This window comes from Cnephaeus nilssonii, assembly GCF_951640355.1.
Source record: "Cnephaeus nilssonii genome assembly, chromosome: 9".
Lineage (NCBI taxonomy): Eukaryota > Metazoa > Chordata > Mammalia > Chiroptera > Vespertilionidae > Cnephaeus > Cnephaeus nilssonii.
The window spans coordinates 93,125,353-93,141,617 of record NC_137080.1 but is presented as its reverse complement, the minus strand read 5'-3'; the positions used below and the strand labels follow the sequence as shown (position 1 = coordinate 93,141,617).

Sequence of the window (16,265 nt, the reverse complement as noted above, 5' to 3'; positions counted from 1 at the left end):
CAAGTTGCCTCTTCTCTCTTCGCTATGGGGCAGACAGGCAGCCTCTACTCCACCCCCCTCCAGTTCATTCTCCCCCTCCTCTCTCCTATTGCTGTCACTTTGTCCTCCTTCCTCTCCCATCCCAAGGCCTCCCTTGGGCCCAAGACGTCTGCAAATGGTCATTAGCTTTCCTTCGGCTCATTAAAAATGAGAGTTTGTGTGGAATATCCATATGATCGTTCTGTCTACAGAAAATGGAGCACGGCTATAATACACCAGGGAAAGCTGGGAGGAAGAGGACGGTCGCATGGGAGGGGGGAAGAGGCCCAGTGCTCACCCTTGGGGTCCGAGGCCTCGGAGGCAGCCCCGCGCCCCCTTTCTCGGCCTTTCCGGTGGCTAATTCACCTGTTTTCGTCATTCTAACCACAACCAACAACGTAAGGACTGCAGTTATCCTCGTTTTACAGATGAAGAAACCGAGAACCGAAAAGGAAGAGTGGTTTGTCCAAAGACACACAGAAGCCCGTGGCCAGCACTCGGCCATGGCCACTCACCCCTGGTGGGCTTGCTGCCCTCCTCACTCTCAGGAGGAGGTGGCATGAAGGACCAAATTCGGTCACGAAGCTCCCCTCCCAGGGCACCCTCCTGCTCCCCTGGGACTGACCCACCCACTCTTCAAGGTTCCCCTCCCACCGCCCAGCCTCAAGGAAGACCCCCTCCCCCGTTCCCACCCTGCCCCACCCCCACAACAGTTTAGCCAGATGCAGAGATTTTTGGAAACAACTGCTTCCAAATCCCTCATCCCAGCTGTAAAACTGCATTCAGACTTGCCTCGTCCCTGAAAGAATTTGCAGCAGTGCCCAGAAATAAACATATTTGGCTAAAAAAAATTGATAACAAAATCGAGGGGAAGGGATCCGCACTTTACAAATGAGGCTCTCGCTCAGCGTGCACAGACTGCAGAACTGAGAGCTGGCCTTTGCTGGGGACCTGAGCTGACCAGAGCTTCCGGGAATGTCTCCCGCCTTGGGGGGTGCCGCTATCCGTGGTGCTGAAGCCAGGAGCGCCCGCGCGATGCCCCTCTCTCTGCCCACAGGTATCCTGAGAGCAAGTCCAGTGGGCTCAAACTCAAAGTACACCCCAAATCTACCCTCACCCCCACACACACAACCCCCTTCACCACTTCTTGCCTAGATGAGAGCAGGAGCCTCCTCTCTGGCCTTCCTGCCTCAGGCCCACATCCTTTCCCCACACTCGGCCAGCAGAATCCTATTGAATCTGAGTCCATTCATGTCCCCCCTCTGCTCGCAGCCCTCCGCTGGCTCCCATCTTACTCAGAGCAAAGCCCAAAGTCCTCACAGTGACCCAGAGCCCTGGGCGACGTGCCCTTCCCCTCCTGCCTCTTGGCTGCTCCCGCCCCACCCCGGGCCACGCCCTCGCTGGTTCCGCTGCCTGGGGCTGTCTCCCCACAGATCTCCACGCGGCTCACGCCCACGCTGTCACCGCTGCAGGAAGGCCTCCCTGACCACCTGCCCCCTCTGCCACTCCCGCGGCAGTATCCTTCCTCCTGGCGATGCCCAGGAGCTCCTGGTGAAATTACATAGCGGTGCACTTAGTTGCTTACTGCAGGCTGTATCTTCAGTGTCACGACTCAATGCCTGGCACACAGTAGGTGCTCGATAAATATTTATTCACCAAATGAATGAATTACTGTGCTGAGGTGGGGAGGAAGGGGCTGAATAGCAGGAGACAGGAACGTCCCGGTTCCCTCCCTGCCAGCACAGTCCTGGGTCAGCACTGAAGGAGTGACCATGAAGGAGGGGACGGGTCCTGCCCCACCTCCCAGGCCTGTTGTGCCCACTTTATAAAAAATTATTGATTTCAGAGATGAAGGGAGAGAGAGGTAGAAATAACAATGATGAGAAAGAATCATTGATCGGCTGCCTCCTGCACGCCCCACACTGGAGACTGAGCCCAGAAACTTGGGCATGTGCCCCGACCGGGACTCAAACTATGACCTCCTGGTTCATAGGTCGATGCTCAACCACTGAGCCACCCATGGCTGGTGATCCCTGTCACACGCACTCCCCATCACAGGAGCCACTCTGCCGCTTCCTTGCCTGGCCCCCTGGGGGCAGTGCTCCTAGGTCCGTCCATCTGCCTGACACCAGTGCTTCCCTGGAGAAGCAGGTGAAGGGAATCCGATGCCCCATTAAAAGGAGGGCTCCGCCTCCCTCCCCTTGAGCTGCAGAGCCGGGCAGTGTTGGAGCGGCCGAGTGCAAACCCCAGCTCTGCCCCTGAAAGACCTCAGGCAGCCCAGGCCCTGGTCACTCCCCTGTAAAATGGGGACAATTCTCAGGGCAGCTGTGCAGGGGCCAAGGTGGGGCCAGGCCTGGCAGCTTCTATAACAGTTAATGACACCGTCCTAAAAACATGTACATTAAAACAAAAGGAAGTTCAGGGTCTTCACAGGCCAGGTTGGCTGAGGCCAAGGCAGGAGGCAGAGCCTTGGAGCCAAAGGCTCTGGAGGAGGCCTGGAGCCGGGGGGACACAGAATAACAAGGGCCAAGGGCCGTGGGCAGCCCACTGAAGACTGCACATAGCCTCTTCCGGGGCTCACGGGTGAGGAACTGGGGGTGCAGGGAGGGGAAGTGCCTTGTCTGAGGTCACCTAGGAGTAGGAGACAGGGCTGACACAGGGCCCCCCCAGGACAGTCAGCAGCCACATACCAGCCGGCAGCAGGAAGTCTCAGGTGGGAAGGGAAAAAAATGGTGAGCCTGCAGGGCCGTTCCGAGGAGCAGGGAATAAGAGGGGGGCCTTGCCTTAGCCACATCTCCAAGGAGCTCAGAGTGGGGACTCTGGGGCCTGAACCTGGGAGGGCAGGGCCTACATGCTCTCGGTGAGGAGGCTCAGGTAAGGGCAAGACAGTGAACTTGAGAAAATGGGGTTCAAACCAGGCTTAGAGATTTACTTTCAAAAGTATCAGAGGCCGAGAAACCGAAGAGGCTGGAAGGGCTGAGGACATGGGTTGCTGTGGGTGCGGCTACTCGGTGGGCACAGGTCTGGGCCCAAAACAGTAGACACCCCAAAAACCAAAGGCCAACCCTGTGGTACCCGGACCTCCGTGCAGCAGTAGGAAAGCTTCTCCCTGGGTGAAGGGTGTGAAGACCCAGGTCAGGGGGGCCTCAGAGGTCCTGACACATCACCTTCACACTGGCGATGAACTGGGGCTCAGAGGGGAAGTGACCCACCAGGTCACACCGCCACCCAGAGCCAGAGCCAGGGCGAGACCTGGGCCAGGCCCCCAGCCAGCCCTCTGCCCCCTCTACTCTGGTCAACGAGGAAGCCCACACCTTGGCAGCTTAGCCTAGTGAGGCCCAGGCTGAGCGAAGGGCTTCATCACACTGACTCAGTGCTCACAGCAACCCGTGCGGCAGGTACTGTGACTACCCCACTTCCCCAGGTGAACCCTGAGGTCCGGAAACTTCAAGTGGCGGCTCGAGGTGGCTCCCGGGGGCAGAGCCGGCATCCAGGCTGTTAACCACTCCGCTCTGCTGTGTCACCCAGAATAGGACAGGATTCAGGAGGCCAAGGCCACAAAGGGGCTGCAACCAGCAAAGGGACGTGTTTTAAAGCCCAAAGAAATCTTCTTCAAATGCCTGTGCCGCAAAGGAGGCCAGAGAGAGAAACGGTCGCTCCGTCCAAGAGGGAAAGGCCGAGCATCCGGAGCAGCAGGCTCGCCTGACATCCTGCTGTCACTCCCGGCGAGCTGAGGTGAATCCAGACATCACTCTATCTCCTGCTCCCATCGGGATAGGCCGGGGCGAGCCCCTCGAGGCGGAGAGAGCAGGGAAAGGGACACTCAACCAGAGGACTGTCAGCATGGAGAGGCCCGAGCGGCAGGGAAATCGAAGCAGACAGGTGAAATCCCTGAGGAGGGCCAGGCAGGCGCGGGTTCATCTTCGTGGCGGGACACAGACTGACCTGACAACCGCCTTGCAGTCACATTAACGCCAGCACCTTGCCCGTGTCTGAGTGCCTGCCACAGACTCGGCGAGCGTGTGGCAGGCCTTGTGGCTCGGCAGGAGGTGCCCGGGCCAGGTCCACTTAATCTCCACCCACGGAGAGGGACGGGTGGCACAGGGAAGCTGACGATGCGATGGGTCTCCGGTTCAGGGAGTCCTGGTGGATGAGCTTGAATGGTGGGGGCTGGCAGCTGGGCGGGCCCACTTCCCTCCCACACCCTTGCAGAATGCATGGTCAGCGGGCAGGGCACGCCAGGTGCCAGCTGCCAGGTCCCTGGGCCGTGAGTCCAGGAGGCAACTGGGGGGACAGTCCAGAGGTCTCTTCCTGAGAAGATGCTGCAAAGCATCCCACTCTCATCAACACCAACCCAGTGGCAGGGTCCTCCCTGCTTCCAGCTCCCATCCCCTCGCTAACGCCAACCCATTTCACCTGACCGGGGCAAGAAGGCTGGTGCTCAGGCTCTGCCCCGTGCCGCTGGCCCCACAGCCCTGGGCCGAAGGCCACGCCCTGAAGTGCCCCATTGGACATCCACCCCTGGGCCTGAGGGAAGTTCATTTCCCAGCCCTGCTCTGAGAAGCCGCCCCAGTAAGGAGTTTCATGAATGTCTGAGGTGTTTGCAGAACGAGCCAGGCTCGTGGGAACAGCCTGACAGCCTTCGCTTCTAAGAATGTGGAGGCGGCGCGATGGAGGACACAGCCCGCAGGGTCAGGCTGGGCCCTGGGGGTGAGCTGACGCCCGCCTGCTGCAGGGGAGAAGAGGAAGCCCGGAAGGGCAGTGGCATGCCGAGGGCACAGGGCTGGTCATCTGCTCACCTAGGTGTCCATTCGACAAACACCTGCTGTGTAACGGCGGGCGAGGGGCACCCAGTCAAGTGCACGAGGCAGAGGGAGAGGTCACAGCACTGAGCCCTCGGGGGGGCGGCGCTGGGGAGACCGTCCCCGCCCAGGTGAGCAGCGCTGCTGGCGGGAAGAGGTCAGGGAAGCCTAGTGAGGAGGGGACTTGGCGCTGAGCCTGATGGGCAGGGAGACCCCCGGCCCTGAGCAGGTTGGACGTGGCAGGTGATGGTGTGTGCTCACATCGTCTCTCAGGCAAGCAGGTGTGACCCCAAGTGCCAAAACGTTTAAAAACACAGGATTGTCCTAAAAGAAACTCTGCTCAGCTCCCTTGCACGTTGGCCCCTGTCCTGTGGCCACTAGGACCAGGCCAGGCCCCTCGCCGGGGTCCCATCTGCCTTGTTCACACCTACCTCCAGACTCTTGCTCATGCTGCTCCCCCACCTGGCAGGCCCGTTCCTTCCTCTGTGCTAGGCCAAGCACCCTCCCGCAGCCCTGCTGGCCTGCCCTCTGGCTCGGCAGGGCCCCCGCGCCCCCGAAGTGTCTCTCTTCACTTCAGCAGATGCATCCTGCTCCCTACACTCACTCACTCAGGGCCTACTGCTAGCAGGGCGGGGCACCGCTCCTCCCACGCCCACGAGAGCCACGGGCCCACGGCCAGGCGCCTCTCCACACCCGCCGGTGTGAAATAAGTCTGTGAGGCTCAGGCCAGCCGGGAGGCGCAAGTGGGTCTGCAGGCCGAGCCTCTCCCTTTCCCGCCCTCTGGGGCAGGCAGCCTCTCGGTAACACATCTGAGGCAGGCACCGTAGGAGAAATGAGAGGAGGCTGAACCCCACATTTCAGCCTGAAGCCGGTGCAGACAGGCCCCGAGTTCTCACAGCCCTGCCTCTGCCCCCCAGAAAGGACTTCTGTCCTCAGTGAGTCAGTGGAGGCTCAGAGACAGCAGGGAGCTCGGTGGGGATGGAGGCCGAGTCCCTGGCAGCCCGACCTAACCCAGATGCCGATGCTCTGCCCGCCTCGGTCTGCCGTTCGGTAGGCTAGGAGAGCAACCTCGCAGGCCCAGGGGTGGGAGGGGGGCTAAAGAAGTGAGTAGTTGGGAGCTGGGTTTTGTGATCAATCATCTATTCCACAAACACTTACTGAGCAACTACTATGTGCCAGTCAGGGACTGTGCTAGAGGCTGGGAATGTAGCAGAGAACAAAGCAGGCAAAAAGTCTCTGCCCTGGTGGGCCATAAACAAATAAAAATGTACTTGTCACGTGCTTTAAAGAAACCACAGGGAAGAGAGGATGAAGAGTAATGGGTGATCAGAGGCCTCCCTGAAGAGGGGACACCTGGGAAGACACGTGAGTGCACTGAGGATGAAAGCCACATGGATATCCAGGGAAAGAGCTTTCTAGGCAGAGGGACCAGCAGTGCGAAGGCCCTGGGTGGGCTTGAGCCTGGAGTGTTGGAGCAGAGGGTCAGAGAAGTGGGAGGAGATGAGGTCAAGGAGGAGAGGGGAGGCAGCAGAAAGGGACTCTCTAAGTGCCCCTTTAGGGGGCTGGCACAGCTCTTTCCAGCTGGTCTAGCTCTTCCCAGCCCCGCGCAGCCTCCAGGCGGCCCGCGTTCCGTGCACAGCCAGGGAAGCTGAGCCCAGCGATTTCACACAGCCACGGCCCTGCCCGTCACCACCTGTGCCCACGCCAATGCCATCGAAATACAAGTCTGAGGCTCAGCCCTGGGCGTTGGAGCTGGAGGTCAGGCAGCAACAGGTTGGCTCATCAGCATCGCTGGAATATCAACGGGGTCGCAGGAGCGTGACTGGGAGAGGCGGCCTCGGAACTTCCTGCTGTGCAAGGACGGGGTGTCCTCCCAGGAGCAGGCCTGGGCCCCGAAGCGCCTTCCTGCCACACCGAGGAAGGCCATGTTGTTCCCACCCCGGAAGCACAGGCCTCGATGTGTCCAGGGTGCTGGAACTGCTCACGGAGAGGACCCGACCCAAACCCCCAGTGAGCCCCTGGACTGACCCTGCTTTCTTCAAGCCCCATGCCAGTGTCCGTCAGTGCCGGGCGCTCCCCGGGAGCTCCCACCCAGAAGACAGAGCAGGCTTCCCGTCCCAGCTCCTCCACGTTCTGGCTTCATGGCCTTGGGAGACGGACCTACCCTCTCTGGCCTCAGTTGCCTCATCTACAAAATTGGCATAATTATGCAGGTCCCGGAGGCCAGCACACAGTAGGTGCCCACGACCTGCTGGCCGGGCCCTGGCCAGGGCTCTGTGTGCACACCCTGCCCTCTGCCCCACTCCCTGGCGCTCCCCTGAGCAACTCACTGATGATTACACTTCAGAGGACAAATCAGTACCGTATACGGCCAAAGACATCTTTAATCTTTCTCAGGGATGAGGCTACAAGGTACAGTGGCTTCTTCCTACTGGCCATTCAATTCTCCTTTCAATTTGGCCAGCTGGAGCATGGCTTTTTCTCCTTTTCTTTTCACTCACCTAAGATGGTCCTCCAATCAACTTCTTTCAGCAGGCAGGGCACGGAGACCGAGCTGCCCACAGACCAGGGCAGGCCAGCCAGCGCCCAGGGCTATGCACCGGGCACTGTGACAGCGGGAGCACCTGGGGCATGGGAGGTGCTGCCAGGGGAGGCCAGGCCCTCCGCAATGGGATGAGGGCAGGGGGCAGCGGCACTGTGCGGGGCACCTGTGCCCGGCAGAGTCCCTGAGCTGGAGGCTCGGTAGAGAAGCTAGCTCTCTTATTTTCTGCAAGTCCTCCAAAGTCTTGAGTAGACGTTGTATTTTCCAACTACCCAATGTCTGATTAGATGCTAACGGGAAATTTGTATGGAATCTTAGCTTCAGATAAAACGCAATGCCCAGACCTCACCCATATCTCATGCCTTAATTCTGCGCACTCGCACGCGCCTCTGTGTGTGTGTGTGTGTGTGTGTGTGTGTGTGTGTGTGTGTCGCACGGGCTGGCCCACACGGGTCTCAGTTAATGCAGTGGGAAACGGGCAGAAGATAGAGTGACAAGAATACAAGAGCAGTTAAGACCTCTAGTCCTGGAGCTGGACTTCCAGAGTTCAAATCCCTTCTCCACCAGTAACGCGCTGTGTGACCTGCTGCCAGTTACTATTGGGCCTCTCTGTGCCTCAGGTCCTCCCTGTAAAATGGGGCACCTACCTCACGGGGCAGGAGGAATGCCCAGGACAACAGGCATAAGACAGGTGCTCCGCACTGCTGGGCACATGGTGGGGGGGAAGGGGGCAGGAAGTACTGGGGGGGGGGCTGCCAGGTCCCTCGCAGCAGGGGCTGACCGCAGCTGAGCACTGAGATGCAGAACCTCTGCCCCTGCCCCCAGCCGGCACCTCTGTCCCCAAATCCTGCAGAGGTTGCATCTTAAACAGAAAGGCAATGGACTTGTGCGGAGAGAAACCTGGAAGCAGGGGCAAGGGCCAGCCCAGAGTCAGCAAAGGAGGCGGCACGCAGACAGCCAGGGGGAGGGCTGCAGCACAGAGTCTGCCACTGCCACCGAGGCTGGGGTCTCGGCAGCTGCCACCCACATGGCAGGAGGTGGGAGAGGGCTCAGCCAGCCCCTTCCCCCTGCAGGCCGGGCTGCGGGAGTGGGCGTGGCCGCAGCCGCAGCCATCAGTCAGTGCCGCCCCACTTCCGCAGGCCGCCCTCTCCGCCAGGTCACAGGCACCCGGAGGGTTTGGCTGTACAATTAAAGAGGCTTATCCAAGATTTATAGCGGGATTAGGCCCGCAGGGTGTTACCGACGCCAGGCTCTGGACACTGTGGTCCTTAGAAAAAGCAATTAGAGTGCCGGGTTATATGGGTATAAATATACAGACGCCACCCCAAGGTCGAGGTGCCACAGGAGCTATTTAGAGACGGGGCCTTGGGAGCGGCCAGGAGAGGGGCGGAGGGGCCTCTCCACAGGGAGGTGGGGCTGCCTCCCACTGCCCCCCGCCCCCCTCCCCCCCCAGATAGGGCTCACCTGCTGCGGGAGCCACCGCAGGCAGCAGAGGGCTGCTCTCCCTGGGCAGGGCCACCCAGGGTGAAACCTTGTTATGTCGGCCTCTTACCGCTTACCGCTTATCGCGGGCTGATAGCTCGAGTTGCTGACGCAATTCAGGGAAAGCAGTGAGCTTAACCGGGGAAGTAGGCCTGTGGGGGGCGGGGTCCTCAAGGAGAGCAATTCACTGTCCCACAGTCCTCCCATCCCACCCACGGCACCCACTTCACGGAGCCAGAGCCAGCAGCAAGATGTGACCCACGGCCCCACCGCACCCACCAGACTGCTCAGTCTTAGGGACTCCGAGTTCCTGATCCCGCAAAGGTGCTTCCAGAACCTGCTAGCTGGCCCCTGACACCCCTTAAACAAGGCCACCTCCTTCCCCTCCCCCGGCCCCTCCCCCTGCCTGAGAACAGCGGCTGTTCCACCAGCTCCCACACCAGGAATACTGCCAGTCCCTCCGGCCTGGCCGCCTCTGCTAAGTCGTTCACACCCGCCCCTCGCCCCCAGGAGTCACCCAGCTCCCGGCAAGGCCACGGCCCAGTGCTCAGAGGAGAGACCGAGGCCCACAAGGGCAGGGCCCGGGGCAGGCAGAGCCCAAGGCAGGACCCAGCGAATGGCTGGGGGGCAGTGCACAGCGAGGTGCTGTGACAGGCCCCCCATTCCCAAGATGACCCTGCAGGCGGCGCCTGACTCACCGTCCTCTCGGGACTTCTGGATGAAGGCCTCCACGCCACTCTCGCCGTAGCTGCCCTCCGAGGCCAGCGTGGACACGTAGTTCCACTTGAGGGCGCGGACGATGTCCACCATGGCCTGGGCCTGGTACGTGTCCGAGGGCACCACGCGGGAGAAGAAGTCGTAGCGGCTGTTGTCACTCAGGTCCGGGGCTGTGGAGGCGTAGCTGATCTGGGGGATCTGGAGGTGAGAGGGGCCACTAATGGGGGCGGTTGGCACCCCCCTGCCCATCCAGCACCGCACCCCTACACACCAACCTCCCTCCAGTCCCCCAGTCTTCCCGCGGGCACTGCCTCCTTAATCCTGGGGGAGACCCTGTGACATGGAGGAAACTGAGGCCCAGAGAGGGTGGGCAAATGGTCGGCCGGCCTTGCCCCTGGCTCCAGCCCAGGTCCTGATGCCGCCCACCTCCAGTCAGCTCTCCCTGACCCTGTGCCCCTGTGGCCTCCCACTCCCAGAGGAGTGAGGCTGGCTAAGGCGGGGACGTGCCTGGCACCTCAGCATCAAGCCCTCCTCCAGAAAGCCTCCCCACCAGCTTACCTGGGTCCTGTGGCTGGTGGTCCCCCAACCACACACCACGAAGTCATCGGGAATCTCACATATGCACACACATGCATGCTCACATGTTCACACATGCATCTATACATATGCACACACATACATGCATGTGTATACACACCCCAGGGACCTCTGGGTGCCTTGATTTACATAAAGAGTTGGAAGATCCCAGCTGGGGAAATCCCCAGCTGTGTGGGATGGTTTGGCCTGGGGATGGGGTGGGGTGATGGTAGTAAGAGGGGACCCTGAGGGTCCATCTCCTTTCCCCAGGTAGCCCCTGGGTCACCACCCAGCAGACCCTGTCCCCACAACTCCCTCTGGACCCAGGCTCCAGCTCCCCTCGCCCCCCGCCCTACCTCCCATGGATGGAATCCCAGGAGGCCAGAGTGGGTGGGGCCTTTGAGAAATCCCTCTCCCAGAGTCTGGGACTCAGGGCCCAGAGGGGCAGGGGCCACCGTCCCACAGGCTCTAGGCCTGCTGCCCCAGCTCCCACTTACCGCGGCCTTGGAGCACCTTCCAGGCCCACAGCCCCCGCCTCCCCGCCCCCAGGCAGAGGTGAGATGCGAGCCCTTAGGCTGCCTGCCTCCTGAGGTTGACATCAACCACCTCCAAAGCTTGTGGACGGGGCCGTGCGGACCCCTGCGCCTCCCCTCCTCCCGGCCGCACTCACAGGCGCACTGCCCGGGCGCCCCAGGGGTGCTCGGTGCTCCACGCTCTCCATTCCCACCTCCTTGTGCCCTCTGCCCTGCCCTCAGCTGTCCAGGGTGACGGGTGAAGGGGTGGGCATATTGATCTGGGCTGATGTCAAACCTAAGATTGACCCGCGTAAGGAATCACTAAGATTCAATCCTGGCCACAAACTCTCGTGGCCAGAGCTTTCGTCCCTGTGGCAACTGAGGGTGGGAAATGTGCTGGGGCAAGAGGCTTGGGGGCGCCCCAGGACGAGCCTGTGCCTCTGGTGTCCTCATCCCCAAGGAGAGTCAGACACAGCACCTTCCACCGGGGAAAAGGGCATGGCCAGCTCGGCCCCTGCGATGGCCCCAGCTGGGCCCCCATGAGCTCACTCGTGGGAAGGGACCCAGCCCCTGGGAGGCGTGGGGGAGCCCAGGTGAGGGAACGAATGGTTGTTCTGGATTGTCTGAGCCCCTCTCGCTGCAGCTCTGTGCCCATTCACGGCAGCACCCTCCGTACAGAACACTTTGGAGACAATCTGGTGGAAGAAGCTATGGCCACACAGGAATGCTGTGCAGCTGCGGGAAAGAGCAGGCAGCCTTCCAGGCACCGCTCTGGGCCGCTCTCTAAGACACAGGCTCAAAACAACAGCAACAGAGAAGCAGGGTGCAGCCCTGGCGCCCCTATTGCGTGAGGGGCCGTGTGTACCCGGCTATAAACACACAGATCCTCCACAACACGGCTAAGGCACCTCTGGGAGGGAACCACGGCTGGGGCAGGGTTGGGCAGGGACCTTTCACCTTACACCCTTTGTGCCTTTTGCATGTGGAATCATGCAGACATCGCCCTTGGAACACAAGTACCTGTGAACCTTGGTGAGCACATGGGCCCCGCTCCCGCCTGTGCCAGCAGGGTCTCTGCCGGGGAGCGCACTTACTAGGAGCTGAAAACACCCCCGGCTGGGGTGACCAGGAGGCTCATGCACTGCGGAAAGACAAAAGCTGCCTCCGGGCTTGAAACACAATGAAGATGAATGCCAAGTGCATCTGCGTGAGTGCGTACGTGTGGGAAGCATGTGCCCTGAGCACACAAGTACACAGCACACTCCCTCTTGACTCCTCCTACCAAATGGCATTAAGCCACGTGTAGCGAGCGCTGAGGACTGGAGACAGACGGTGACCACGGCCTCGTGGGCTCCCGATCTAGACAGAGTCGTCAATGGAGGTGATGCAGGGCCATTAGATGGACAAGGTCCAGGCGGAAATGGAAGATGGAGGAGCAGGGGGCTGTCAGAGAGAGGGGCCGGGGAAAGCCCTCTAACAGGTGACAATGAGTTAAGAATCCAAGGAAACGAAGGTCGAAGCCACGTGGGTATTTGAAGGAGGGCGTTTCATGCAGAGGAAACAGCCAGTGCAAAGGCCCGTGTGCATGTGTGCATGTGAGTGCACATGTGTGAGGAGGCATGTGCATTGTGTCCATGTACACATGTGTGTTTAGAGCCTGACTGTTCTCAGGCTGCCGTGCTCACCTACAGCCACACACACCCTGGTCTGGTGAGTCTGCCGGCACACACTCAGGCCCGGGATCACTGGCTCCCAGACTGACAGCCAGTCCAGCCCACACCACCCCGAGAGGACAGGGGGTGCCTCGGCCCCCTTAGGGCTCAGTCTCCTGGGCCGGTGCTTTGTTCAAGGCTTTTCACAACAGCAGGAGTGAACCCCCTACCCTGACCTGCACGAGGCCGACACCCCAACTCAAGTGGGTGGATGCCCACCACCGCAGCTGCCCCAGGGCCCCCTGACAGAACCCACCCTCTTGCTGTGAGCTTCAGTGTTTAGAAGCACCTCCTCTGTCCCCTTCCCCAATGCTGGCACAGCACGGAAGCTCCCAGCGCACCCTGGAGCCAGCCTGCCCGGGGCTGTGCCACCCGGCCTGCCCGGGACTGTGCCACCCAGCTTTGCCATCCTGCGAGACCTTAGGCAATCCAGAGGCCTCTCCAGGCCTCAGTTCCCCCCTCTAAAGTAGTCATAGCAACAATAGAGAGGACCGCATTCGTGAGTCCCCGCAAAGTGCTTAAAACACGGGGGCCCTTGCCGAAACCGGTTTGGCTCAGTGGATAGAGCGTTGGCCTGCGGACTGAAAGGTCCCAGGTTCGATTCTGGTCAAGGGCATGTACCTTGGTTGCGGGCACATCCCCAGTGGGGGGGGGGGGGGTGGGAGGCAGCTGATTGATGTCTCTCTCTCATCCATGTTTCTAGCTCTCTATCCCTCTCCCTTCCTCTCTGTAAAAAATCAATAAAATATATTAAAAAAAAAAAAAAACACGGGGGCCCTCAGCAAACGCTAGAGATTATTATTGGGAGGGAGGCAAGGCCGGGCCCTCATGCCCATTTCACAGATGAGGACAATGAGGCTCCGAGAGATGAAAATGCGCTTGGAGTATCAGAGCCAGGCGATGCCTGAAGCAAGGCCCAGGGAGCTGCTCTGCCTCCCTGCTCACCACCCTGAGCCCAGGCCTCCGGCGCTGCCCACCCTCCCAGCTGACCCTGCTCCCTCTGCTCTACCCACAGCCAGGCCAGGCAGCAGAATGAGGGTGGGAGCCTGCAGCCACCTCTGCTGCTAGCCCCGCCCAGGCCAGGGCCCACGCAGACCCTGGAGCCCGCCTGCCTGCCTCATCCCCTCAGCCAGGGAGCAGGGACCATGCACGGGCCGGGCAGACCCAGGAGCTGGCTGCCTGCTCCGGGCCCTCCCGTCCCAGCTGCCTGAGGCCTCCGGCTCCGGGCTTTCTTCACATGAAAGGCAGCGGGCTTTCAGGTACACGACAGCTACGCGGGCAGGAACATGCGGGTCGGAGAGCCGGCCAGAGGAGGCAGCTTCCAAAGGCCCGGCCTGCACGGTCCCCTCCGACACCCTCACCCGCCGAGCCCTGAGGGCCTCCGCTGCAGACACTGCCCTGAGGAGCAGGAGGTGTCGCCAGCGGGGAGGGGTGTCCCACTGAGAACCAGGCACGGCACACCCTCATGGAGCATGAGCACCTCCTGTCCGCCGGGTGCCGGCATGCAGAGAACTAGCCTCGGGGAGGGCGGGCGGGCGGGAAAAGGAGGTCCTCAGAGTGAAATGTCTCCCGGCTGAAGCGCTGGGTGTGGGGCACCCAGGAACTCCTGGGGCCTCGCAGGGCAGCCGGGGAGAGTCCACCTGCCCGACGCCAAGGAGAGTCAGCCCTGACCAGGCCCGTGGTGACAGCGCCAGGAGCAGAAGACAAGAGTGACCCCAGCCGCACACCCATACCCCTGGGCGCCCCACAATCATCTGAGAACAGAGAAGGGACTTCCAAAGCTTGGGAAGCGGAGGCGCCCCAGGCAGGGGCCTGGGCCGGGGCTGGGCGGCCTGTGGAAGGACCAGGACAGGCCCAGACGGAACTGCCCGCCACCTGCCCCACAGCCTGCTCGGGGCCACACACTAAGGGCCTCCCCCCACACTCACTGGGCCACTGGGGGGCCGGGCCTTCCCCTGAGGGAGTGCAGGTCAGGACGTTCCCACTAGTCAGACCTCATTACCCTGCTCTGTGGACACAGACCGGCCGTGACTCCCAGCCCGAGCATCCGGTCACCCGGGGCCTGGCCCTGGCCGGCAGACCTATGCCCCAGGGCCACTGATTGTCTGCCCCGCCGGCCACCGGACAAGCCCTGAGGGGCCTTCTGCCCAGAGCTGAGCCTGCTGGTCTTCCCACCCCAGGGCGCTCCGCCTCCCAGCTCCGCCCCTCCCCAGGCCTGGCGACTGGGTGGCCCCGGCCCTCCTCTGCCATCACACAGGCCCCTTGCCCTCACACCGCGGCCTGCAGCGTTTCCCACCGTAACTGAGAAGTGGGCATGAGAGTCTCTGAGGCGACAAGGCTCTTAAAAGACGATAAAATTTGCACACCAGGCCCACGAGGTCCCTTCGCCACAGCGGCTCCCACGGTCGCCAGCCTCCGCCTCCCACACTGTCCCTCCACCCACACTCCTCAGAGACTGTGGATTCATTCACGCAGTCACTCCTCAGCAATGGTTTCCTGAGCACCTGCTTTGCGCCTTGCACAATCTTCGGCCCCGGGGTAAACACACAGAGGAATGCCGGCCGTCAGGGAGCTGTCACTGCTGAGAGAGACACTCAACAATGAACGGATGTGCACAGGACTTACGATGGTGCTGGTCCTGAGCCACGGCCAGCCTCTGCCTTCCTAGCACGCGGTCACATTCAGCTCCCTGGCCCTGAGGTTGGCTGGGCCCGTGTGGCCTGTTCCAGCCAATGAGCTCGGACAGGAAAGACGACCACTTTGAGGCCAGAGCACGGCCCTGCCGTTGTGAGTCCCACGGGGCCCATGCTCCCTCTGCTGCCAGGACCAGGGACGCTCAGGTCCCTGAGGAGATGGGCAGGGCACCCCGCCTGCCATGGAGACGTGGAACGTGGCAGTATTGCGTGTACGTATTTTAAGCCACAGACTTGGGAATGGTTTGTTCCTGTGGCAGCCCCTCACGACACACACACACACACACACACACACACACACACTCACACACACACAGGTGGCACAGCGCTCTCACTCCCAGAGAGCCTGGAAGGACTCCCATTTGTCTCCGCCCACGCGCCTGGCTGTGTCAGCTCACACTCCTCACAGGCCCGTGTGAGCTGGAATGAATTAAATTCACCCAAACAGACACACACACATGCAATCAGTGTCGTGGGGACTCACAGTTATTGAGTGTTATGTGCCAAGAACTGTCCCAAGTGGTTTTATAGGCCTTAACACCTCCGATCTTATTCTCTCCATTCTCCCAAACCTGAGGTACAGAGAGGTTAAGTAACTTGGCCAAGGTCACACAGCTAGTGAGTGGCTGGCTGAGCCAGGAATTGAACCCAGAGGAACTAGCCCAGAGCCCTTGCTACTAACTGTCATGTAAAACCTCAGCCTCCCCTTACACAGTGGGTCCCACACACATGTGGGTGCATATAACACACGCAGAACCTAAGGGTGAGAGCGGCAGCCTCCGGTGACAAGGAGGGCCGCCCACTGTCCTGCGGGGCAGGGTTCTCAGGGCAGCGGCGGGCAGAGCCAGCCCTATTTCCTCTCCTGCTCAGCCCCCACTCCCGGCTGCCACACCAGGGGCTGAAGTGGCCCATCTGTCTCCAACACAAAGGATCATTCACAAACTTCTGTCTCCCAGACGAGATGAAGTGATTTAATTAGAGATTCTATCATCAAGCCCTTTGGACCCAAGCTTTTAATTAGGATCACCAACTCCACCCAAGGCTGCCAGAAAGTGGGCTCGTGGCCCCTGACTTCCCTCCCTAAGGCCGCAGGCACGGCCAGAATGTGTGGGCACCTCCACAGTCACCAGTGTCCCCTGGCAGGTCAGGGCCCTCCCAGGACCACTGCCATCCTCCCCACCCACCGCTGGCCCCACAGTCACAGCTGG

General features: G+C 61.0%; 1 protein-coding gene across 3 annotated transcripts in view; it reads right to left on the bottom strand.

The window, feature by feature from the left end:
• Positions 1-16,265, bottom strand: part of GRM4 (glutamate metabotropic receptor 4) — a gene marked incomplete at both ends in the record, with an annotated part of 104,361 nt that overhangs the window by 48,833 nt on the left and 39,263 nt on the right. For all 3 annotated transcript variants that reach the window (XM_079781664.1, XM_079781666.1, XM_079781665.1), the window contains one exon: positions 9,543-9,759. In XM_079781664.1, coding sequence (XP_079637790.1) covers positions 9,543-9,759 — 217 coding nt within the window. The remainder of the gene's footprint in view (positions 1-9,542; positions 9,760-16,265) is intronic.